This window comes from Uranotaenia lowii, chromosome 2, assembly GCF_029784155.1.
Source record: "Uranotaenia lowii strain MFRU-FL chromosome 2, ASM2978415v1, whole genome shotgun sequence".
NCBI lineage: Eukaryota > Metazoa > Arthropoda > Insecta > Diptera > Culicidae > Uranotaenia > Uranotaenia lowii.
Window position 1 is genome coordinate 106,009,096 of NC_073692.1, and position 26,484 is coordinate 106,035,579.

The following is a 26,484-nucleotide window of genomic DNA, read 5'->3' on the forward strand; positions in this document are numbered from 1 at the left end:
CACCCCGGATTACGGTACCTGGATTTAGTTCTTATTTCAAGTGTTACTTTTGAAAATCAATGTGGTATCATATTGCACACCGCGAAAAGTCAATGTAATCATGGTAGGGAAGATCTGAAACAGCAAAACAAACTCTTTAGGTGCAGAGAACTCTTACGAGTCAGAAAGCTGTTTCAGAAGGGATCTGGAAGGGTACGATATAGGAAATCCTACTCGGTAGATAGGATTGAAAAATTTCAACATAAAACAATCTCACCAAAATCCATCGGCAAGCCGGCAGTGACTTCACACACTTCTTATCCCCGGCTTATCACATTTCATAACTATTAGGCACCAATTAAACTTTTGAATTTGTGGTTCAGGATTCTTGAAAATTTTCCAGCCGAAAATAAAACATGATAAACATGATAGTCAGTTTCCATTGGTTTTCATGTTTCTATAGATTGAATAGTTTTTCGGCCCAGTTTTTTAATATGAGGTAATTATTCAGTAAAAAATACGATGGGTTTCTAGAAGAAAATCAATGATTTTCAACTGTTCCTTAAATTTCCATTCATGTCATATTCATGACATAAGAAACCAAGAACTTTTATAACTTTAAATGAATCTTTAAATTAGCATCAATTTAGCTGACATAAAGAAATTTCATTATTCGAATCGGAATGGTCACGATCTTTGTTCGAAAATGCCCACTTTTTCGGCCATTTTTTCTTTCAACTCAATTTTTAGACGCCATCAAAATTATAATGGATTTTTATCTTTGAAAATATATAACGAACATGTATTCCAAAATGGTATAATTTATGGAAAACGGTTTAGTAGTTTTGAAGATACAGCCAAAATAGTAAACCGGGTCAATATAACCCTAACCGTGGAAGTGTCCTTTTTTTAACCACAAAGGAAGGTTATGAGGCTTTGAAATTGATAAAAACAGGAGGTTAATATCACCGTTCTCAACAACTGCTTATTTTCGTATTTCATAAATCCCCAAGCAACCAAAAGCCACATATTTACTTGAATGCAGGCATTGAAAGTTACATATTGGCTGACAAAGAGAATCAAATGCCCAATTCCCTTTAGTGAACTTCATGTACTCATTAATGAACTTGAAAGTTGCAAAAGTGATTAATATGTACGTTGTATGTGACTTGTTTTGCCCAATTCCCATTAGTGAACTATATGTGCTCATTAACGAACTTGAAAGCTGCAAAAGTGATCTATACGTACGTTATACGGGACTTAAGTCACATAAAGGGCGCAAAAGTGCTCAATACGGGATTTGGCAAGTCACATAAAGGGCACAAAAGTGCTCAAACGGGATTTGATAAGTCACAAAAAGAGCATTGATGTGCTTTCAAAATCAAATCACCTCTTCGGGTTTTAGTTTCAGTTACAACAACATCTAGGCGTGGTCTCGTGGTAGCGTGTTCGATTCTCACCATGAAGGTCGGGGTTCGATCCTCAAGCCGGGCAAGTTTTTTTTCAATAAGTAGTTTTGTACTTGAGTGACCATTCTGATGCGATATATGTAGGAAATGTAGGAAAGAAGTAATTGAGCAATTTGTCGAGATTGAAATCCGGCGCGTTGCATCATGGCGGCATCGGAACAGAACACAGTAAATAATCAAGAGAAGGTATGAACCGAAGCCAACGGTTCAGTTGAGATAGAGAGAAATTTTTTTGCTCATTTTGCGATTTTTTGGAAACTTAATTAAGAGGCCGTTGGAAGCTGAATAGAAGATCATTAAGACTTTTTTGGAACTTGAAAGTATCAATAAGATTTTAAATTTTGAGCTGCATAGATCGTACTTCATATCAATGATGGGGCTGAGTAAGCGTTTTTGTACCTGTTTTATGGGACTTTTGGTTGCTTGGGTCAAGAATCAGCTAGGGACATTTGCGAGTATAGAGCGGAAAATATGTTATTTGGTCAATGAATGCAGCGGATGTCTGAAGACTTCCCATTCAAGCTCCTGGATTGCGGCCTCTGACGATGAGTGCCTTGCGACATATCTTACACAATAACGCGAGGCACCATTTTGCACTCATCTTAAAAGGCCACAAACCGGAAGCTTCATGACTTTATTTCAATTAAAAAATGAGTAGTTGTCGAAAACGGTGATTTTCGTTTCCTGATTTTTCAATTTTTAAGCCTCTTAGGTTAAGAGTCTTAACTTAAAAAAAATGAATATTTAGTTTAGTAGTAGGTTTTGAAAGCAGATTAAAAGCTATTGAATATATTTTGAAGCTATGGAATACATGAAGAATGTCATAAAAAGATTATAAAAACTAAAAAGCATAACCGCGTTCAGCATCTACTTGTGATGACTTAGTGGCTCTTGAAGCAACAGGTAGTTGGGCCATCAGATGATTCTTTTTAGCATCACAAACACACCCACATGTTTTATGGGGCCAAATGTTAGGTTTTTGACTTTTGAATAAATATTTTGATTGGCCGCACACTAAACAGCGGCAGCAGCAGCAGCGTCGGCAGTAGAAACCGTTTGCTACAAATTGAAACATTTTTACGATCACGGATGGTGCTCCTGTAGCTTTTAAGATTTATTGACCTAACTGAATAGTCGGTCCAAATTGACCGTTTCCATCATCGCTCAACTCCACTCAATCCGCAATACAATTCGAGAGAAACATTGATGCGCCATTTATTCTTCACTTCCGGTGATGATCCACATATTCAGTGGGAAACGTCATTTATCATATTTGAAAGGTAAATTTGGAAGAGTGCATTTTAAAATTGACAAATATCTAATGAGCAATCTTAACCTTGTGCAATGAGAAAAAAACTTTCATCAACATTGAAAAAACCAAACAACCAAAACGAAAAATGGGAATTCAAACCTAAAATCATAACAAAAGTCAAACCTATTAAGCAACATTGTGTCGATATTTGATTTGAAAAGTCGCTACCGCTTAGTTTTGACGTGGGTACCGACATCTATCGAATCAAAACGTGCACCAGTTGTTAGTTCTTCGATTTCCAATGGCGGCTCGCTGTTTATTCAATTTTCATGATCTAGCCAATTTATTTCCAACTAAACTATGTGAGGTGCTGAAAACTAGCTTCAAAGGTGAGCAATAAATTACTTGGCAAACGGAGCAGAAGCAATAATCATATTTCCTTCAATTTAACGGATTTTTTAAGGCATACATATATCAATGAGTATGAAGACAGTTTGTACCATGAGAACTTAATAAGTCTCTGTTCTGATTGATGAATTTAACTCTATTCTGTTGATGTGTTTTTGCAGAATTTCTTCTGTAAAAACTTAGGTAATTGAATAAATTAAATGGAATAATGAAGTTATGTACATACACTCAAACAAATTCTGATTATATTTTTATAAGATACTTCTTATGAAGCGCCTTTTAGAGTGTAAAATTATTAAGAGTAGATAAGAGTTTTATAAAATTCTAACAATTACATATAAAAGTTTTAAATTATTAGGAATTACCTTTCATTTTGGCCGGGAAACAATCGTACTCGAACGGTTCGCTTTTGACGCTACCGGAAAATCCGGGCATGTACGAGTGCACGTTTCCGGCCATCAGCAAGCACAGCAATACTAGGGATAACATTGTAGGAAGACACACCCTTCTGAGGGAAACGTGTGCCAATGCAGTCTTCCTCATCTTGAACAATCTGAAAGTAAAAGACAGTGAGAAAAAAACAGTTGTTTAGAAAACAAGTAAAAGTGAAAACATTTTGTTTAATTTTACAAATATTACTAGGTCTTTTCAGAATGAATCTGAATCAATTCTTATCAACTGGTGCATGCAGTTTACTATAACAACCTGCAACATAATAGCAACTTGTATAGCTAATCCCATAAGCAAACCGTGTAGTGTCGCTAGTGAATTTTAGTAGTCCGTTATCAGTTGTGGAATCTGTTGACTAGTAAACAACCTGAAAATAGTAGTAGCTTAGTAGATACTGCATGTGACTGATTCACAAGTTCTAGTAGGCTTAGAATTATGAAAATTTAACTCAAAATTTAATGAATCTGTAGAAGCTATAGAAAGTGGCATTCCTGAAGTAATTACACGGAACGAAATCTATGGAAACATCAGTCACATATAGGGTGTCCCGTTATGTCTAAGCACGATTTTGATACAACCCTGCTCATTCCGGATGACATTTAAACAGCTGATTTTTGCTGGGTGTTATTGTTTACAGATTAACTAAAAACTCTGTGAATCGTGAGGTCCACTTTTCATAATTTTCGTGAAAATGAGAAGCATTTCTCCGGAAAAGCGCAAAAAATTCGTACACGATTAGTGCACTATCCTCAACGCTTCGCTGATTCAGTTGGTGGAATTGGAAGAAGTATGCATTGGAGTATGTACTCTGAAATTCGATTCGGAGTATGGAGAGGGAAGCAGCCTCGTAGACAAAAAAAAATTGGGCGAAAATCGGAACCGGTGGACAAAACTTTGGACCGGAAAGTTATGTGTGCTTACGCCAGTAAGAAAATTGCCTTAGTTCAGGATGTGGTCAAAAACGTGAATTCTCTCTCAGGACTGTCCATCGTACCAAGGTAGAATTGAGTATAAAGACGTATAAGAAGCAGAAGTAGCCGAAACGGTGTCAAAATCAAGCTGCTCCCGCCAAATCAAGAACTCGTAAATTATATAATCAATTTCTGTGTAGAAAATCGCTGTGCGTGATCATTGACGATGAAACCTAAATATTGCAAGTTTGATAACAAATCGCTTCCGGGTGACTAGTATTACACTGTACGGTATGGCCAAAGTGATGACGAGGTGGAGACAATTTTCCCCGAAAAATTCGGTAAAAAGGCAATGGTTTGGCAAGCCATATGCGAGTGTGGCATGCTTTCCGAACCGTTCGTGACTACTGACACAATGAATACAGATGTTTAGGGGAAAGGTTTCCTAAATGGGCCTATCGGGTTAAATGACCCTACGGCTGTTTGATGAAATGGCTGACTGGACAGCTTATCTGACCAATGCCTTTTGAGGGTGATACGCTTAGAACATAAGGCAAGAAATTTTTTATGAATTTACAAACTCAAAAAAATTTAAAAATTCATAAAAGGTTTTGATACATTCTGATGTAATATTTCGACTTTTAAAAATTATACGTAAAGAAGTTTAAAACAAAAACTAGGATGGTTTTTGTTTATTACTCAAATGAACTTAAGAAATTAAACATATTTCAGCTTTTGTGGACGTTTAATAATGATTATATACTGAAATAAAACAGTGTTTTTGTATGCCCCCATCATGTTTGTAAAATGCCCCCATCTTAAAATAACAGGTTAAATAGAATAAATAAATGTTTTTTATCACTGAACCTTCAAATCTAAGCTCCGAATAACATCTTAAGAGAGAATTGAAGATCTAAAAATAGATTTGATAAAGTTTTTCTCATGGATGAACTGCCTCCATAGTATGGCAACCCAAACTTTTGTTTTATTCCATAAAATTATAATATACATAGATTTTTATGAAACTTCAGCTTAATAATTTCAGCGGAAATTATTACTTTCTAGCAATTTCAATAAAATTTCAACGGAAATATTGCCCAAAAAACAGAAATTTTGTTCAAAACAAAAATAGGCGCATATAGCCCGCTCCTCCCCTACGTCCGAGAGTGCTTGAACCGTCACCCGCTGCCAAGATCCGCAAGTATGATCACCCGGTACTGTTTAGGCTGGATTTCTCGCTACTCAAGAGAAACGATGGCTTGGTACAAATCCAACAAAGTCGTACCGAAGGAGATGAATCCGCCAAATTGTCCTCATGCAAGACCGATTGAACATTTTTGGGCCCTCACCAAATCGTAATTGAGGAAACATGTGAAGCCAGCAGATTCTATCGAAAACTTCGCAATAGACTGGAAACAAATCGACAAAATCATCTTAAATCAGTCTATGCTGAAGGCATGGCCGCAGGAACGGGGAGGGGGGCGGTTTGGGGGCTAACCCATTCGAGACGTGGGTCTTTTCACGATATTCAAACTCATAGTAATTTTCTCTTAGATAACTTTTATGTCGTTTGATTTTCATCAAAACCATTTCTCAATTTATTTTGCCTAGCATTTGAGGATACCATTGGTATAAGAATATTATTTTTCCGAGCAATGGTAAACTCACAATTGTTCTGACAAAGGCACAAATTCCATTGCACACGCGGTGTGCAATCGGTCTCGAACCCCCCCTCCCCCCATGGGGGTCCAGGAAATCAAGCGAGGTATTATACTCTACATTCAAAATATTAAATTCTTAATCAAATGTTGATCATTGAGTAAGGTTATTCGGGAGTAACAACCCAAGCAACCAAAAGTCTCATAAAACAGGTACAAAAACGCTTACTCAGCCCCATCATTGATATGAAGTAAGATCTATGCAGCTCAAAATTTAAGTTCTTATTGATACTTTCAAGTTCCAAAACAAGTTTAATGATCTTCTATTCAGCTTCCAGCGGCCTCTTAATTCAGCTTCCAAAAAATCGCAAAATGAGCAAAAAAATTTCTCTCTATCTCAACTGAACCGATGGCTTCGGTTCATATCACCTTCTCTTGATTATTTACTGTGTTCTGTACCGGTGCCGCCATGATGCCACGCGCCGGATTTTAAACTCGACAAATTGCTCAATTGCTTCTTTCCTACATTTCTTACATATATCGCATCAGAATGGTCACTCATGTACAAAATTACTTATTGAAAAAAAACTTGCCCGGCTTGGGGATCGAACCCCGACCTTCGTGGTGAGAATCGAACACGCTACCACGAGACCACGCCTAGATGTTGTTCTAACCGAAACTAAAACCCGAAGTAGTGATTTGATTTTGAAAGCACATCAATGCACTTTTTGTGACTTATCAAATCCCGTTTGAGCACTTTTGTGCCCTTTATGTGACTTACCAAATCCCGTATTGGGCACTTTTGTGCCCTTTATGTGACTTAAGTCCCGTATAACGTACATATAGATCACTTTTGCAGCTTTCAAGTTCGTTAATGAGCACATATAGTTCACTAATGGGAATTTGGCAAAACAAGTCACATACAACGTACATATTAATCACTTTTGCAACTTTCAAGTTCATTAATGAGTACATAAAGTTCACTACAGGGAATTGGGCAGTTGATTCTCTTTGTCAGCCAATATGTAACTTTCAATTCCTTCATTGAAGTAAATATGTGACTTTTGGTTGCTTGGGAATCTTATCTCAGAGACAACGTCAAAATCTCGAAAACTAAATAATCCCAGTTCAGAGTTCTGCTTCAGTTTTTTTAAATTGTCTAGCTTCTTGATACAAATTTGTTTCTGAAAATTAAATTTTAAATAATATTATACTCATTCAGAGGTTCTGGTTCCATATTATTGAATGCATTTCTGTGTTCACATTTCAGATTCTGTATCCAGTTTGTTTGAATTTAATTTTTACGGCCTTATCGGTGAATGTTATGTTCTCATAGTGAGAACATTTCAAGATTTGAAAATTACAGATGGATAGAAGAAGATTAGTAGAAAATTACAGGTGTTGAAAATGAGTGGGTAGAAATTTAGTAGATTAGAAGAAAATTACAGGTGAATTTTCTACCCACTGAAAATTTCTACCCACTCATTTTCAACACCTGTAATTTTCTTCTAATCTTCTTCTAACCATCTATAATTTTCAAATCTTGGAATGTTCTCACTATGAGAACATGACATTCACTGATAAGGCCGTCAAAATTAATTTCAAACAAAAATTCACGGTGATTATTCTTAATAAGTATCCAGTTTGGGATTTTTGATTTTCGGTTCGAATTATCATTGATAGTTGAAATCAAAAGCTGTTTTGTAATCGATCAAATTTGGGGTTTCCATTTTATTCAAAATTGGATACGTGGTTTTTGAAATGCGTTTTCAAAATTAAAAACAAATAAAACTGGAAACCATCTTGGGTTTTGTTTGATTCTTAAACAAAGTTTTTAAACTCAATTTTTAAAATCACATTTTTAAAAAAAGTTAAAATTGTTTCTTTTGCAACATTTTTTATTTTAGTTATAATAAATAAAGTTATAACAAGTTCAATTCTTGGCTTGTAATGGAAATGCTGATTTGGAATCAAATATCAGGGACAGTTTTTTTTTTTAAATATTTCAGAAATCACATCGAAATTCGAAAACAAATCTTGAATTAAAATTCTGAGTTCGAGTGCAGGATAAAGATTTAGAATTAGTATTCAAATTGTACATTCAGATTCAGCTCGTTAATGAGTTTCACAACCAAAATAAAATATCAAGATGACTTTTTCATTGAGGAATTTATCCGGTAACAGATCGAATACTTATAATTTTGATTGTAAGTTTAATTTCAAAATTTCAGATTCTCCATCAAGTCATTTTGAATACATAATTCAGCTAAAAATTACAAATGAAAAGTATGATGCGAGTTAGTTTTGTCATTTTTAAGGAAAATATATAATTTTTATTTTTCTTAAAATCATACACAGGGTTTTAATTGTAACAAATTGTAATTGTAAACAAATTTCATGGAATTCCTTATTGTATTGTTTAACATTTACATATGCAGTTTTTTCATAAGCCAAATTTCAAACTTAAATCTGAAACTTGGTATCTGTGAGTTTACAGGAATCAGATTTGAACCAAAAAGTTTTAATCTATAACTTTTACTTTTGAAAAATCCGATTTATTTTGAAAGGTTTCTTGAAAAAAAACTTTTTCTATGCTATTAGGATATATTGACAGTTCTACACGAACATTACCTTAGCAGGAGGCCTCAGCCCTAACCTCAAACCATGGGAGAACACAATCGATGTTTGAGAAGGGCGCACGATGAACGCGATTTTCCGGTACTAATATCGACAAATTCGCCCTGTGGAAAAGCGTTCGTGTTTTGCTTTTTTTGGGTGTTAAGGGGGGCCAAGTGCATTGATATTTGTAAAATGTTTATTTTTTAAATTGCATTGTTATTGAAAAACCTTTTCATGAGTGTACTGAGAATTTGCAACTTTCCCGTAGATTTCTATTCGTGAAATGTGAAATTAAACGCATCATTTATCTGAACGAAATGACAACTTACTGTATCGTACACTTAAAAGATGTAGCGAATTATGTGGATATGTTTAAAATGATCAGAGCATGTAGGCGATTTTTTTCAAAGTCAACATAGGCGGGGCATTGATTAATTTACATGTTTGATTTTGCATTCGTTTATAATTTAGAAACATTTCTTTTTTAATCTATCAAGCAGTACATGAAAATATATTTCAGATGTTTTGAATTCACATTGAAAATTCATTAGCCAAAAATTACTTATCTTCATCCATTTAGGGACGCCCCGTAATGAATTGAAACGTTTAGTTTAAGCTTGCCAGATTGCCCGGTTTTATCCGGGTTTGCCCGGATATTTGATGCAAAATTTCGAGAAAGTCCGGTCCGGCCCGGTTGCCCGGATATCGTGAAAAAAGTCCGGATATTGCCCGGATTTTTTCACAATTTTCACAAAGAAACCAAAAAAAAATCATAGTTTTTGAGTAAGTTTCTGCATAATCGATTAACGGTATGGAAATTTTCAACGGTTGTTTTAAATAATTTCGCTGATTTACTTTTATAAACCTGTAAATATTTAAGTGTTCCTAAAAGTTTTTGGAAGTCTGCAATTACATTAATAAAATATTAATTTAATTTTTTTTGCATTTTTTCTTTGCATTTATATATAATAACACCTAAATTTTGCCCGGTTTTTGCCCGGTTTTAGGATTTGAAAAATTGAAATCCATGCCCGGATTTTGCCAGGTTTTTTTGAAAAAATGCCCGGAATTGCTAGGCCCGGATGGCAGTGGAAAAAATTCTGGCAACCTTAGTTTAGTTGTTTATAGTGAAAAAATTTAATCAATTCAGAAATATTATAGTTAGTTTTAAACAAGCAAATGTTGATTTTAGTAACGCACTAGCATCACTGGTGAGGCCGCCAACAAATCAAAATTTGAGGTTATGGCTGAGGCCAACTTTTCGCCAATACTATCGTCCGTATATACCCTTATAATCAAATGAGAAGCTAGGTTCAGCAGTTTTTTTTTCAATCAAAGATTTCTTTGTTTTTACTAAAGGGTTTTTAAATGAAAACCTTAGCTTACCATTTCCAATATTGAAGGATGTATTTTCTTAAAGCTTCTATTTTATACGAAAACTGTTTATTTACAAGAACTTGAAATTAAATAATTAAATAGTATAAAAAAATCTTTTTGATTTGTATGTGTCACCAAAACCCCAATCCCCCCCTGGCTGAAGGTAATGAGCAGTCTTCGCTAAAAAATTGATCACTACCCTACGATATTGGAATTTAATTAACTGAAAAAGAAGACTTTAGAGAACATAAAAGTAAAAAAAAATTATGATGATACACCCAAAATTCAGCCTTTATGCTAATCCTGAGTAATCAATATCATAGCATCATTGGCATAAGAATAGAATGCGACCGGGGATAATTCGATTTTCGACCTCCAGCATTAACCTACCGGCGTAACTGCATTGCGTATGATATACGCAAAATAAAAACGTTTTCACGTCCCTTTCTATCGCATCACAAAACGAAGGAGGAAAGAAAAAAATACCGGTCAAAACCAGACATCCAGCGAACTGAGCACTGAGCGTGTGTATGTAGCAAAAGCAAAAAAAAATTGCCTTCTTTCAATACACCTGCAAACAACCACCAGCCAAGCTGCCCAGCTTAATTAGCTGTGCGTGTGTATGTAAGCCAGGCAGTAAGCAAAACACAGTTCTCATTTAATGGGAGGGAATTCATTCGTTTTCCCGTTTCCTTCACAAGACAAAACCTTGACTAAAGCATGGATCACCCAAAATCTGGACGCATTAAAGCTATGTAAACGAAATAAAAATGTTTTGTACTCAAAATGTAGGGTTTTTATTGCACTTCGACAGAAAAATGATAAAAAAAATTATTTCGATGTTTTTTTGATGAAATTTCGAACTTATCGTCGAGTACCACTCATCATAGTTTGGACACCCTATTCGCTGACCTCAGCTGCCATTTTGTTCCACAGTCTCTTCATTTCTGTTGCATCCCGAGTCGTCCTACCATTCTTCTTCATCTTCTGCTTGACAATTGCCTAAAAAATTTACGATAGGGCGGAATTAACGGCAGTTGGGTTGGTTAATGTCCTTTTCGACAAAATCAACCCCGTTGTCTCGATACCACTGTAGTACATCTTTGCTGTAGGGCGGCATCCATAAATTACGTAACGCAAAAATTGAACTTTTTTGACCCCCTCCCCCCCGTATGTCACAAATCGTAACATTTCGACGTACTCCCCTATGAAAATTACGTAACGCTGATAATTACCCCCCCCCCCCTCATTTTCTCATGGTTTTAATACTCATTTTCGAAGGTTAAAACATATAAAAAAAATTAACGTTTTTCTAAACAGAATCGCTCCTTAGTACTCATTGATGATAACTCTAATAAACTAAATCGATTGTCTTATTACGAGTTGCTCTGTGCTTGTAAACTGATGATCAACCTTGATTGCTTTATTTTGTTCAGGAAGCCTAACTTGTTTCGCAAAATATACAGTAATATTCGTTGCAAGAATCTAAATTGCAATTTTTAAATAAATTGAGAAAAATTAGTAAAATTTCGGTCTTAATGTTGAATTGAATTCTTGGAGGTAAGTATACATACCTATTATTCGGTTTTCCAACGGTTATTTCACGGATATTCAATACACATTTTAAGGAGTCTATTTCAGAATCTTTGAAGAGGAAAGATTACAAACCAGTTTCAATCATGTCGAAGCTAACAAATTTAAACTGATTTTGGTTTGCATATCATTCTGCAAAAATTGCGTGACACAAAAATAGCTGCGATTAAACTGAAATTTGTAAGGAAAAAATCGTTACGTAACGATAAGCATACCTCCCCCCCTCCCCTATGTCACAATTCGTAACGCTCGAGCTTACTCCCTCCCCCCCCCCCTAGGAGCGTTACGTAATTTATGGATGCCCCCTAGTGGCAGTTTGCCAAATCTGGCGAAAACGTTACTGGTCCTTTGTAAGATCTAATGTTAGGAGAAAACAATTTTCAAGCACTCCTTCTTGTACATTTCAGAGTCCATGGACTTGTTTTTCACAAAAACCGGGGTTTTTTGTCCGCAGCTGCAAATACCTTGCCAGATCAAACACTTTCTTGCAAACTTATCGGCAAAAACGAATTTGAACTTGTCGGGGACATCACCCCGACCAGTGGCTTTGTAAAATTTTCGGCCAGGAAGCTACATAGTACACTTTTAGCGCATTTTCGGCACAGAGATTTGCTAAATTGGCATTGGATATTTGCAACCTCTTCTATGGGTGTACTGTTCAGTTTAAATCGTGCTTAGACATAATGAAACGCCCCATATTTAGCTTCTATCTTATGAACCGTGTCATATGACTGTTTCTGGCATAAAGTTTATTTCGAACACAAAGTTTATTTCGAACGAGAATTATGGATATTTTGAATCCGAATATTTAGTAGTAAATTTAGTCAATTTAAATCATGTTTAAATTACTGTAGGTATGTTTAAATATCTTGCTGCTATTAAGAAGTGTATTCGAAAAAACATAGTGTTGCATGTGTTGTGAATAGCCTTTGAAGCATGAATGGAAACTGAAGCTGCCCGATAATTTAATGTTGACATTTGGAAGAAAATTTGTGAGTTTCTGTCAAGTGGTTTTGAAATAGCCTCAAATGCATTTTTTAATTTTATATTTAAAAAAAGTCGCTTTTTATAAACTTTAAATCTTAATTTTTTTTCTTTACTGTGTTCGAACAATTTTTAACTCATTTAGTTAACTCTAGAAAGTCGTTTGACTAAGTCCGGGTTTGTAAGGGAAGTGGTTTTTGACATTTTTTCCCCTCCCATATTAGAATTAGTTTTCAAGAAGTTTCATCTGAATCATTCTACAGCCTGCTTATTTACCCATATTCCATGTTGATTTTCATATCCTAGCTGTACTGCTATACTTTGTATCTGCTTATCTCCCTGCTTGAATGAGAAGCTCCAGGCTGAGTAAACAAGTTTGTAGTGTGTATACTTTTGTTTCACAGCATTATCAAACACGGAAGCTAAGCCTACTACTATTGATTAATATCCCCTAGCGTGATATTTTCGCTAGGTATAGGCACTAAATCACAGAAAGTTGCGATGAAACAACGATTAAATCCATTTTATCTATTTTGGGAAATCACGTTTAAATCAGTTTCTACTTTCTATAGAAATTTACTGGGTAATTCGTCTTAAGACACCTTGGGCGGTCCCCAAGAAAAACAAGCAAATAAATATTCCAATTTCAACATTCCACGCACAGGCCAACGGAATGCCAATCAAATATGAATAAAAATATTTAAAAAAAACATACTATCACTATCGACGACACATATATTTCGCTAAATATACCATTGATCTTTAGCCTGCGGTGTACCCGTTTCTGAACTTGAAACTCGCTTTCCAGCGCCGTTATCCACCTTATTTATACGACATAATATATTTAAGTATTAATATCAATAAAAATTTCGGATGTCTCGCTTCACCTGATTTGCCCCACGGGAGACAGATCAGCAGCTGGCTCATTTAGCAAAGTAGATGGCTATTGCGCATTTCACCACGCACCGACAAACGTCGTCGTCTTTGGCGTCCGGCGGCATGACTTTCGCGTGTTCCGCGCTCCTCGGAACCGAACCAAAAGATGCCACAGCTCGACCGCCACTTGATCGATGATAGGTCACTACTCACCTTGGAAAACTATGAAAATAGAAACTATGGAAGCTCGATTGAATTAGACAAGAGGTTACCGGGTGTCAAACAAAAATGTGATATCGTTCGTTATTTATCACTATTCAGTCCAATAAGTTATTGATTTGTTTTGAAGTTGATGTGAACACATTCCGTTTCATGGCTTGAAACAATGTTTTTAATTTTTTTTTCGATTTTAATCGACTTACCTTCAAATAAATTTCTATCTGTTTTAGATGCAAAATTTAATCACTTTTTAGTCTTGCTCTACAATTTGGTGCGTTTAAAAAAAAATGACAAAAATGAGAAAAATGACAAAAATGACAAAAATGACAAAAATGACAAAAATGACAAAAATGACAAAAATGACAAAAATGACAAAAATGACAAAAATGACAAAAATGACAAAAATGACAAAAATGACAAAAATGACAAAAATGACAAAAATGACAAAAATGACAAAAATGACAAAAATGACAAAAATGACAAAAATGACAAAAATGACAAAAATGACAAAAATGACAAAAATGACAAAAATGACAAAAATGACAAAAATGACAAAAATGACAAAAATGACAAAAATGACAAAAATGACAAAAATGACAAAAATGACAAAAATGACAAAAATGACAAAAATGACAAAAATGACAAAAATGACAAAAATGACAAAAATGACAAAAATGACAAAAATGACAAAAATGACAAAAATGACAAAAATGACAAAAATGACAAAAATGACAAAAATGACAAAAATGACAAAAATGACAAAAATGACAAAAATGACAAAAATGACAAAAATGACAAAAATGACAAAAATGACAAAAATGACAAAAATGACAAAAATGACAAAAATGACAAAAATGACAAAAATGACAAAAATGACAAAAATGACAAAAATGACAAAAATGACAAAAATGACAAAAATGACAAAAATGACAAAAATGACAAAAATGACAAAAATGACAAAAATGACAAAAATGACAAAAATGACAAAAATGACAAAAATGACAAAAATGACAAAAATGACAAAAATGACAAAAATGACAAAAATGACAAAAATGACAAAAATGACAAATACGACAAAAATGACAAAAATGACAAAAATGACAAAAATGACAAAAATGACAAAAATGACAAAAATGACAAAAATGACAAAAATGACAAAAATGACAAAAATGACAAAAATGACAAAAATGACAAAAATGACAAAAATGACAAAAATGACAAAAATGACAAAAATGACAAAAATGACAAAAATGACAAAAATGACAAAAATGACAAAAATGACAAAAATGACAAAAATGACAAAAATGACAAAAATGACAAAAATGACAAAAATGACAAAAATGACAAAAATGACAAAAATGACAAAAATGACAAAAATGACAAAAATGACAAAAATGACAAAAATGACAAAAATGACAAAAATGACAAAAATGACAAAAATGACAAAAATGACAAAAATGACAAAAATGACAAAAATGACAAAAATGACAAAAATGACAAAAATGACAAAAATGACAAAAATGACAAAAATGACAAAAATGACAAAAATGACAAAAATGACAAAAATGACAAAAATGACGAAAATGACAAAAATGACAAAAATGACAAAAATGACAAAAATGACAAAAATGACAAAAATGACAAAAATGACAAAAATGACAAAAATGACAAAAATGACAAAAATGACAAAAATGACAAAAATGACAAAAATGACATAAATGACAAAAATGACAAAAATGACAAAACTGACAAAAATGACAAAACTGACAAAAATGACAAAAATGACAAAAATGACAAAAATGACAAAAATGACAAAAATGACAAAAATGACAAAAATGACAAAAATGACAAAAATGACAAAAATGACAAAAATGACAAAAATGACAAAAATGATAAAAATGATAAAAATTACAAAAATGACAAAAATGACAAAAATGACAAAAATGACAAAAATGACAAAAATGACAAAAATGACAAAAATGACAAAAATGACAAAAATGACAAAAATGACAAAATGATAAAATGATAAAAATGATCGGTTAGTTTTGCTCAAATTAAAGGTGAAAAAATGTCAGACAACTTTGGGCTTTTGAAGGACTCCCCTTAAAATTGATCAAATGAGCTGAAAATAAGTGCGGGTCTATCCGACTAGTCAAGTAGCAGTTCCAGATCCCAAGTTTTTTTATTCTAATTTACAAAGTATTTTTTGAAGCCATCCTGACAGACATCGTAAGAATCAATTAGTATTTTGAGCAAAAAAAGCATGAAAAAGTTAAATATTCAATATCTCTGGAACGAAAAAAAAAATTATTGATGTTTGAATTTGTTTTTATTTGAAATTGTTTCAAAACATAATGAAATTATAAAAATTAAAATTAAATTATACTAACAAACGTTTCTATTTTGGATCTATAATTTGTCGTTTAAAACGTCATTTTTTTTAAACGGCAATAATATAAATGAGTGGATTTAAACCCTCTTGTTTCCCTCTCTCTAGTATCGTTAAACCGCATCGAATAGTAATTTTTACCAAATTTAAATGATAAATGATTAAAAATATGTTATTCTAAGATTCCTAATGATGATAGCTGTTTGCAATGCGCGTCATGCCATTTGCTGTAGCTAAGAGAAGCTTAAAACCCAATAAAAACAAGAAAATTACACATTTTACGAAAAATCATCATTTCGAAGTCTTAGAAAACATCGTTTCATATAGGTTTTCGTTCTGAAAAAAATACAAATATGTATGTAGCCCGAAATGTAACAAAGATGCTGGATTGATTTCGTTAAATAAAAATTAAGCCGAAGTTGGTTAAAATGTTGGAGTGCAAAACGTGACTGAAAATGTATTGTTTGATGAATAAAATATTTTCCATCAATATGGTTTTTTGTAGAGCATAAGTTGTTGGTAATCAGAGTAGGTTCTAAAGGGTTAAAACAATCTCTACAGCGAGTATTTTGTCAATTTTTATGACTTCTAAGTTCGGAAAGAACCAAGAATTTGTTACCCACTTACTGGTCGGTGATTTAATCAGACCTATTTGACATTTGAGCGATTTTTTAATTTTTTTTTCTGTTTTCCAGCCCTGGGACCACCCTAATGAAAATATATGTTTAGGACGCCTTACAAACAATGGAATGGTTAACATGTCCTTAGGAGCAACTTGTCAAGTATTTTACCCGATGTTTTATGCACATCAAGTCATTTGGCATTAAATTTTGCACAGATAAGTTTTTGGGCCAATCTACAAAATGTATATTAATGGCGTCAACTCGGAAGCGCCCTCGCTGGCTGAAATAGAAGCGGCAATCAAGGACATGAAATCCAACAAAGCGCCTGGAATCGATTGCATTCCTGCTGAAATGCTCAAAGCCGACCCTGCCTTGTCAGCACAAATGTTGCACCGTCTTTTCGCTGACATTTGGGATACTGCAACATTCCCGGCCGACTGGATGCAGGGTATCCTCGTAAAGGTCCCAAAGAAAGGAGACCTAACAGAGTGCGGTAACTGGCGTGGCATAACTTTGATCTGTACAACCCTCAAAGTACTCTGCAAAGTGATCCTGAACAGGATCCAGGAGAAAATCGAGTCTCCGAAACATCTGGCGGTCACGCCAGATCTCTCTACGAACTAAGATCCGAATCTTCAACTCAAACGTCAAATCCGTATTGCTGTACGGGTGTGAAACTTGGTGCACATATGCGGTGACGACGTGAAAACTGCAAGTTTTTGTGAATCGGTGCCTGCGGAACATCATCCGCGCTTGGTGGCCTGGCAACTGGATCTCAAACGTTGAACTTCATCGCCGGTGTCATCAAAAGGCGCTTGAAATCGAGATTCGAGAACGTAAGTGGAGATGGATTGGGCACACGCTGCGAAGAGATGAAAACGAGATTTGCAGAGAGGCGCTTGACTGGAATCCAGATGGGCATCGAAGAAGAGGCAGGCCCAAAAGCTCGTGGCGGCGAAGTCTAGCCGCTGAAATCCGCACAGTTGACGAGAACCTTGGCTGGCAGCAAGTGAAGACGCTGGCTCCGGATCGCCAGCAGTGGAGATCTTTTATCTCAGCCCTATGCGCCGGTCAATCGGCGCTGGACCCTTAGGACCTATAGGTAGGTAGGTACAAAATGTATACCAAGCAGACATAAAATCGCATCAAGTCAACTCAAGTCATTAAAAACGTTACTTACGTTAATCGTAATTTCAACTAGCGCAAGTAACAGGTCGTAAAAATCGTTACTCGAAGTCGGATTTAATGGTTTAAATCGAATATGATAAAAAGTCTGCCATGTTTGCAGATTTTGAAGACGATGTCGTTCCTTTTTTTCTCCCGCATGGGTCAAGTGAGAGAACAGCTTTGTTGTTCTCTCTGCGACCATCAGTGCAACCAGATTGCTTAAAATCAGATGGTGTATTTGCAAGAATTGTCCAATGACAGAGGCAGCAAATATTATCGCTGGCAACGGTTCGTATGCGTTGAGAGAAAAAAACTTTTGCTCTCTTGCATTCTTTAAGTATGTATGAATATGGTGTCGAATATCGTCCAAATCGTATCTCTTATCGCTTTAGCCAAAAGTTGAAAATATGTATGTATATTGCCTCCACTTTGGTAGGTAAATGCTGTTTTTTCGAGTTGAATACGACCATTCTATACTGTATATGAAACGTATAACAAAGTTGTTGAAAATATACCTACAAAAATGTTTGCTGAGTATGGTTGGTTTTCGAAATTGGATGGTGATTTTTTATCATACATCCGTTACCACCCTTACATTGAAACGATTGGGCAATTCGCGTATTGACGATCGCTGGAGGAACTAGCAATTGCTAGTATAGAGTGTAGCTATGTAAGGACCTTACTGAAGTAGTGCATAGAGAATTATCTCTATTTCACTACTGAAGAATGCGTTGTTACTTAGTTCTCAACAGGTTATGGGCCTATATACATATGTCTGGATAGGGAAGAAAGGTTAGCTTGAGAAATAAGAGGGGTACTCTCAATACATGCCTTTAGCAAATGCGAACCAGCTGCCAAAGGACCATTGCAGAGAGACCATCCAGTATCGAGACAAACCAGGCCAGAGACCTGCCAAAGAGATGTCCCAGGCTAGCCAAGAAGTGCCACCGGAGGAGGTTATGTCGAGAAAGGATCGCGACGGCCGGGACTCGTAATCGGGCTGCATAGAAATGGACAGGTCTAGCTGAAGCAACACCCTGGATGAATTGGGAGGTATCGATAGCCAAGAGGGTTACCAGCGTAGAGGATCGTCTCGTCAGCGAAGCGGACATGTACACGATATACTCCACGCCGGGAAGGTCTCGTGGTTTGGTGTTACGCTGCATTCAGGATGCGTGAGCTCACCTTCAACTGCTGGAAGCCATTTCCACCATTCTGCCACTTTGGGGAAGGTTGTTGCCAGCCTCATCTCATTGCCGACTCCTACGCTAAACGACAATTACTGTTGAGTATCGAGTTTGGGAGGAACAGTTGAGAGTTGAGGTTAGAATGCTACTGCTGATTTCCGATGGCTGGAAGAAGTTGTTGGTGTTTCGAAAAAGGTCGATAGCCGACGATGCTATTCAACATTTTCAATCTACGAATTAAGACGAGGTGTTGGAACCCACCAAGGGCGTGCGAACGGGGGGGGGTTTAGGGGTTTAACCCCCCCCCCCCCCCCATGGAGATTTTTTCCAAGTAAAATTTTCGGATGAAGCAAAGAATTTACCGTAGAACAAAATAAGTGTTTACAAACGCGTCAAATTCTTTAAGAAACCAATTTTGACCTCAGTTTTATTTTTTGTTTCTTGTTTTTTTTATTTAAATGCTCAACTCCACATTCCAACAGTTTTTGAAAAATTACACAAAGCCACATTTTCCCGAAGTGCAAATTATTTTACAGCTTCTTTTGGTTACTCTGAATGCCCTGAATAAATCAAAATCATTCAAGAGATGTCTGACTTTTTGACAAAACTTCGAGACATTACAAAAAAATTTAAAATAAAGGTTTTAACTTAATTATCTTCTTTCCCCAAGACAGCAAGTTATTTGCAAAAAAAAGTGATAGATGTTTTCTTTTGGTTTGATTTCCCCATTCTGTATCATACGGGAATTTTGATGAATTCCCCCCCCCCCCCCCCCCCCCCCCCCCCCCAAGGGACTAGTCGTTCGCACGGGCCTGGAACCCACGATAGGGCAATTCGCGTATTGAGTATCGCTGGAGGAACTAGCAATCCCTTGTAAAGAGTGTAGCAATGTAAGAACATTATTGAATTAAGGGGGGGGTAGGGTCTAACGGGTAAAAAAAATCACCATTTTCACGATTTTTTTCTAGAGCTATCGTTCAATCAAATGTATTCAATTTTTTTGCATTATACAAAGCATTGTTAAAAGAACATTTAGTATTTTTTTCGCAGAAAAATATTGAAAAATGAGCCGGTGACGGATCATTTTCGAGGATGCTTTTTAAAAATCAGGATTTGCGGTGGACACTGTATCTCAGCACAGAATCATCTGAAGTCAAAAAATCAGAGCAAAATATTTTTAATAGATGTTTTTCTGGACCCCAACGTTTTTATTTAACTTAAAAAATTTTTTATTAAATTTTTTGTGGCTGTTTGAAGTAAAAACTACGATTTTTTACGAAAAAATCCGCCATTTTTTATCTGTAAAATCTCCCCAAAGTGAAAAAACAAAAAAAGAAAAACGTTGGGGTCTGGTATTTAATATGTAGAAAATATGCTCCAAATTTGAAAAGAATCGGATAAGTAGTTTTCAAATGACGATGTCCACGGACTTCAAAATGCGCTTTCGAGAAAAACGCGTTTGAAGTTTCTGCTCTGCTTCCTTGCAGTATTAGATAGGAGGAGATAAAGGCCTATAACTTCTACAGTTTTGCTTCAATTGACTTGAAAATTTGACACAACATTCTTGAAATGTTTTACAATAAGAAAATAAAAAAATAAAAAAATCGATATTTCGAAAGTGTTAGACCCTACCCCCCCCTTAATGAACTAAAATCTGCGTCGAATCTGTCATTTCCACAAAACATATCATGAACATCTTTTGGGTGGATGGTGATGAAATTTTCAGTGTATCAACCTTGTAATGGTTTACCAGTGCAAAGTGTGAGATATTTTGAAGTGATTCTTTTCATATTTTCCGAAGAACAATAAATCGACCAAAATTTTGAACCACCTTTTTTCCAAATCATGTGATATTTTATGAATTCCTATAGTGCTATTTGCCGCTGATTGTGTTCGTGATGGGTGTTTCACCAACGCTTTTCAGTTTTGAAAATCAACCTTAAAAAACGACCATGTTTGTCGACCGGCTGCCCGTTTTTGACCGAGAATTTTTGAGGTTACGCTCAGCAAGTGTGCTTAAGAAATGTCAAAAACAAATCTATTTCCTGGAGCTTGCCCTTGAAAATTAGTCAGAATGTGTTATTTGATCAAGTTTTGTAGATTGTTCTTCTTCTATGTACACAAAAACAACATTGGTAACTTTTTATCACTCCACCGCAGTTTTGGTGTCATGGCACGATGCCACATTGAGGCATTGTGTCAATCAATTTCTGGCTGGAGATCAGCTAGGAGTCTACTTAAAATTACGTTTTGCAGTTCATTGAGAAAATTGTTGACATTTAACCCCGGCAGCGGTGACATGAATTTATGTTTATTTTATTTTAAGGGACCGTTTTTCCTTTTTTCGAGTACAGTACAGGAAACTTTGTGTTGATAGGAATAGTAGGAGTTTAGATAAATCGAAATCATGCATTCATTTATACAGAAGAAGATCTTTCGAATGTGTCACACAAAAGAGTGAAAACAATCATCTTTTCTAGAAAAAATAAAATTTACACCGTAGAAAGATATTTGTTTCAAATGCCAAACAAGCTTGTAGAGAGGTTCACCAAAATGACCCTCTCTAATCATTTTCGGGTTGTTGTTTTTTTCACTCTTCATCTCTGTATTGCGCAAGCCACAAGCTGTTTACGCGCTGCCCGCCGCCGTCCAAATCAAAAAAGTTTCCCAAAATCGAGTGAATGTCTACGACCGAGGTAGGTAGGAAGGAAGGTACGACAAACCGCACCAGAGGAGTTGCGGAAATTGTTATATTTTTCGCTTCAGCATTCATTCGATGGCCGGTGACGACGGCTTTATGCTACATAGTTACTAGCAAAACAGCCAGGAGGGTGTATTATAAATATCAGAGCGATCAGATGTCGTATCATTTTCAAATGGCCTGGCCAAACAGCTAATATTCTATCGCGCCGCGGGAATTTTGTCGCACTTGTTGTAGGGTTGGACTTGATAAAGTGTGGTCTGGGGCGTAGTTGAAACGTTGAAGCGACCCGCATATAGTTTTTTTTTGGGAGGGTTAAGAACCGCACGCATATCCATGTTGAAATGAAACAGTAAGATCGTAGAAGTGGGATTGTCAAACATAAGTTATATAAAATTCAAAAAATCGTTCCTGAAATTGATACCTCGAAAAGATTTTTACAAAACGAATATTTATAGCCCATAACCAGTTTTTCCTTGTTTTTGCTAGCACCTCCATTCTATAGCCATTAAAGGAATGACACCGCTGCTGCCCCTGGTTGTTGCTCACAAACAAAAATGGTCATCGGCTCGCGTGGAAGCGCCATTCATCGTGATAACAAAAATACCCAAACATCATCCACCAGACGATTTATACAAGCTTACATTTTAATATTTGCGTCGTCGTCTATCTATTATTGGTTACGTACAAGGTTTATTATGGGTTTACGTACGAATGAGTGGGTCTCGAGAATTTGATGTTTTCAATTTCAACCTACTCCTACTTACGCGGATACTTTCTGCGAGTCCCCCGATTGAGAATTTGAAACATTTCTTACGAAATCATTTAGATTCTGTAGATATTATTTTTTGAACATCGTATGATTGAAATTAATAAGAAAATGACTGCTTTAGGCTCGTTTACTGTTGTTGAGGAGAAAGTTTGTAAACCATCTCAGTGACAATATTAATCACCAGTCACCAATCAATGTAAAAAAATTGATTCTATATCGATGACGAAGGTAGACAGACACTCGACGGCATTGATAAAATTGTACCCGGATTTTACATTGCTTGCGACAGAACGATACACCACTCACCTCAGACTTGTTTGTGTATTCGGCAATCGAAGCACTCGAAAAAAGATACAAAGTTCGGTTCTTATCCAGATGTGTTGTTACAGTTGTTTATGGACTTGTTTATTTCACGGCGACATCCAATTCAATTGACGATCCAGTTTGGCAAATATGGATTTAACTTCATACGCACCCGTTTTATAAAGTGAGACTGATCTATTCGGGTGGCACGCGTGAAATCCTTTCACTTAATCGTGCGTGGTGTAGGGTAAGTGAGCCTTAACTTGGCATGCTCCTAATCTTGGCATGCCAAAATGCATTTTAGTGATTTTTATGTCAAACATACGCCTAAAAATGAAAAAAAAAATAAACATAAAAGGAAATCGCATATGGAAACATTCTGCATAGCATTTGTCCACAATTGAATCCAAATGACTGCGTAATAATTTTTTTGCGCATGACAAATTGCAAATAAAATGAGAATCTTCTCAAAAAATCTTAAATGAACCTACCTTGCTAGTGCATCTGCCGTCTTCGGATTGATTTTAAAAACACACTTCCGTAGGAAAAATCACTAAAAATTACCGTTGTTTGCAGCAAAACATGGCAAAAAATCTAAAATTATAACTTACTCCAAACAACGTACATTTTCTATCTAGAATTCAAGAAAATGTAAACATATTTTTTGCCTAATCTTGGCATTAAATTCCACAAATAGAAGTATGCATGTATGTGTGAAAACGACATCAGCAGGCAGTTGGAAGCCGGCGGCCGTTCGTCGGCCGACGGTGCACAGTGGTCTGGAAATTGAAAAGCCGGTCACAAGTAAAATGAATGATTGAAATAAATTAAAAATATCATGAATGTATTTTGAACTATAATCAATTAATTTATCTCTCAAGCCGACTCAAGCGTATTTGGCATCTTATTGGAATTATAATGCTTTAATTTGAGCTGTTCTTTTATGGTAAATTTCGAGAACTTTTCTTCTCAATAAAATTTACCTCTCAATAAATTAATTTACCGGAATAGAATCCGAATTGATATCTTGGATCTCAATGTTGAAGTTACCATATCCATACCCAAAAAAAACCATTTGGAAATGAGGTTTAACGTATTTTGATTTAATTTGATTTGTATTGAAGATGGACATTTGCTGCATATGTGTCGCTTTGAAAGGAACTGTTTTTGTTATGATACTCTAAATATTATGTTTATTAAAAAAAATAATTGCACTGCAATGTGAAAATACTAAGTTGTAACGAACTTGAATTTTTATTGTTTGCAATTTCATGTGAAATCAAAAATAATATTTTGACCAAGTTTGTTTTTTATTATACATCACTGTGCATCCGCAGGAGGTGATTACGTTTGTTCTCTGTAGGAAAGGAATATGCGAAAGAAGCGCTGCCGAGTTTGGGTGATGAATTTGCATGAGTGCGAGTGGGATGCAGCTTGAATTTCACCCAGCTTTGGAATTTGCTGTTCGCTTCCATTGCCTATAGTTTCCAAACGAATGAGTGAGATGCAATCTATTTCTATCAGGCTGGCTGGAGTGAGCGAAAGTTTGTCTTGTTTTGCTATCCCGGTGTACGCAAACGATTGCTAGAAAATTCCTAAGGGCGACATTTTAAATATGTATGATTCAAAGAATTGTTCGCTGACTTAAATTTTAGCTTTAGCTTGCTTCTTGCCTCGATCATAATGGTTTTTAAAATGTCGGTCCTCCTTTTATGGGAGTGGAATAAAAAAAAAATATGAATATTTACTATCTTATGTTAACCTGTTAACTTCAATGGAAACAGATCTATCATGATTGCATGTTAAGGATAATGCAAACGATTTTTTTGCTTGATTAATGAACATATTTATGTTAACCAATGCAATAGTTTGGAACTTATAATAGAAATTATAAACACACAATACCTGAAATAAACAAGTAAAGCTTTTTTACGTAAGATTATAATTCTACATGCAGATATCAATTATAAAAATTGATTGACATTTCGTACTTCCGACTTTTTGAAAATAATACAGAACATTGATGTGCTTCCTTTCGGGATATTTTCAATGAATTCATGGGGGCTGTTGTTGTGTTAGTGAGACAAGTTTTTCCTAGAGACGGCCAATTTAAGGAACTTATAAAGGGCCAAAATTCGGCGCGGGGGCTACAATAAGGAGCATTTCAATCAAAAGTTTCATCAGGTTTATCTCAAATTATCAACCGCTTTCAAGCAAAGACATATTTTTACTGCATTTCAGGCTAGTAAGCAATCATATTTGTCGAAGGACTTTTGAAGGTACACATTACAGGAAGACTACAATCATGGGAAATCTAGTCAACCATGCCTTAGGGGCCAAGATTGGGTACATTTACCCTATGTCGTCGAATTGTCTTGCCAATTTCCGAGACGTATAAAGAACATAGTATTTTTTTTTTTTTTTGAGAAGTTGCTCATTTGAGTAATTAGAGGATTCCTTTATTTTCCAGGCTACACGAATTCACTTCTGTTTTAGTTATTATTGAAATTCGTATGGTTTGTTCTTCTGAAATGTCACTGATTTTTTATTGTACATCACGTTTTGTTCACCATCATCAATGTTTATGATAAATCAGCCATCATGTGAAGTTGATTCAACTGTAAGGAAATTCTGAGCTGTCGGTTGCTAAAATGCTTGGTTTACTCCATCATCGCAGTTGTTATTTAAAAGAAAAAAAAAATACACATAGACCGTTCATTTATGTCTCAAGTGTGTGTGTGCAAAGGGAATTGCATTATGTTAAGCCATATCTAAGTAAGAATATTTATATGTCTTCTCTTATCAAATCGGAAGCCTGAGATGTTCTTTGGCCCGGAAATAGACATGGTCTTTGATAAAAAAAAATTAAATAAATAAATAAAAAAAAAACACTACACACGGATGGATGAGGAATGAATCATCCTAAAAGGATGAAAATCCTTATAAGAAAAAATTTAAAAAAAAGACTTGGTCTTTCTATTTGCAAAATATCGTGTCTTTTACAATCGAGTCATTTTTTCCGAAATCTCATGTTCAGAAGAAAATTATTGCATGGTTGAATCGGCCCGATGTTTTGCAAGAACTACCTTTACGGATGGTTTCTTTCGCTAACAAAATATTCCGTTTTATTCTGATGTTGACAAAAAAGAGAGAGTATTTTTGCCTCGATTTCAAAAAAAAAATGCTGGAAACGGTCAGCAATCCAAATTTTTGCTGGAAACCAGCAATCGGTTTTCTAATTGCTAGATTTTTCAGCATTCGGTTGTGTTCTTGACATTTTAGCTGAAAAATCAGCAATCGATTTTCAAATTACTGGACTTTCCAATTGATCTAGTTTGCTGGAAAATCAGCAATCGAATTGTCAAATTGAAGTCTGTTTGTTTTCGTACGCTGAAGCAAGGTGAGACTCTATTTTACGTATTTTGATTAGTTTTATACAATTATTTTTATTTTCTTCTATGTATATTCTAGCAACCAGATATCAAGTCAAGGGTGAGTTTTGATTGGACAGGTAGATATTTCATCAAAGATACTAATCAGCACTATT

The 26,484-nt window shown here is 35.3% G+C and overlaps 1 protein-coding gene across 1 annotated transcript in view; it reads right to left on the reverse strand.

Moving 5' to 3' along the window:
* Positions 1 to 26,484, reverse strand: part of LOC129749824 (uncharacterized) — a 110,141-nt gene that overhangs the window by 55,520 nt on the left and 28,137 nt on the right. The window contains exon 2 of the mRNA XM_055744914.1: positions 3,474 to 3,661. Within this exon, the coding sequence (XP_055600889.1) occupies positions 3,474 to 3,651 (178 nt within the window). The 5' untranslated portion in view covers positions 3,652 to 3,661. The remainder of the gene's footprint in view (positions 1 to 3,473; positions 3,662 to 26,484) is intronic.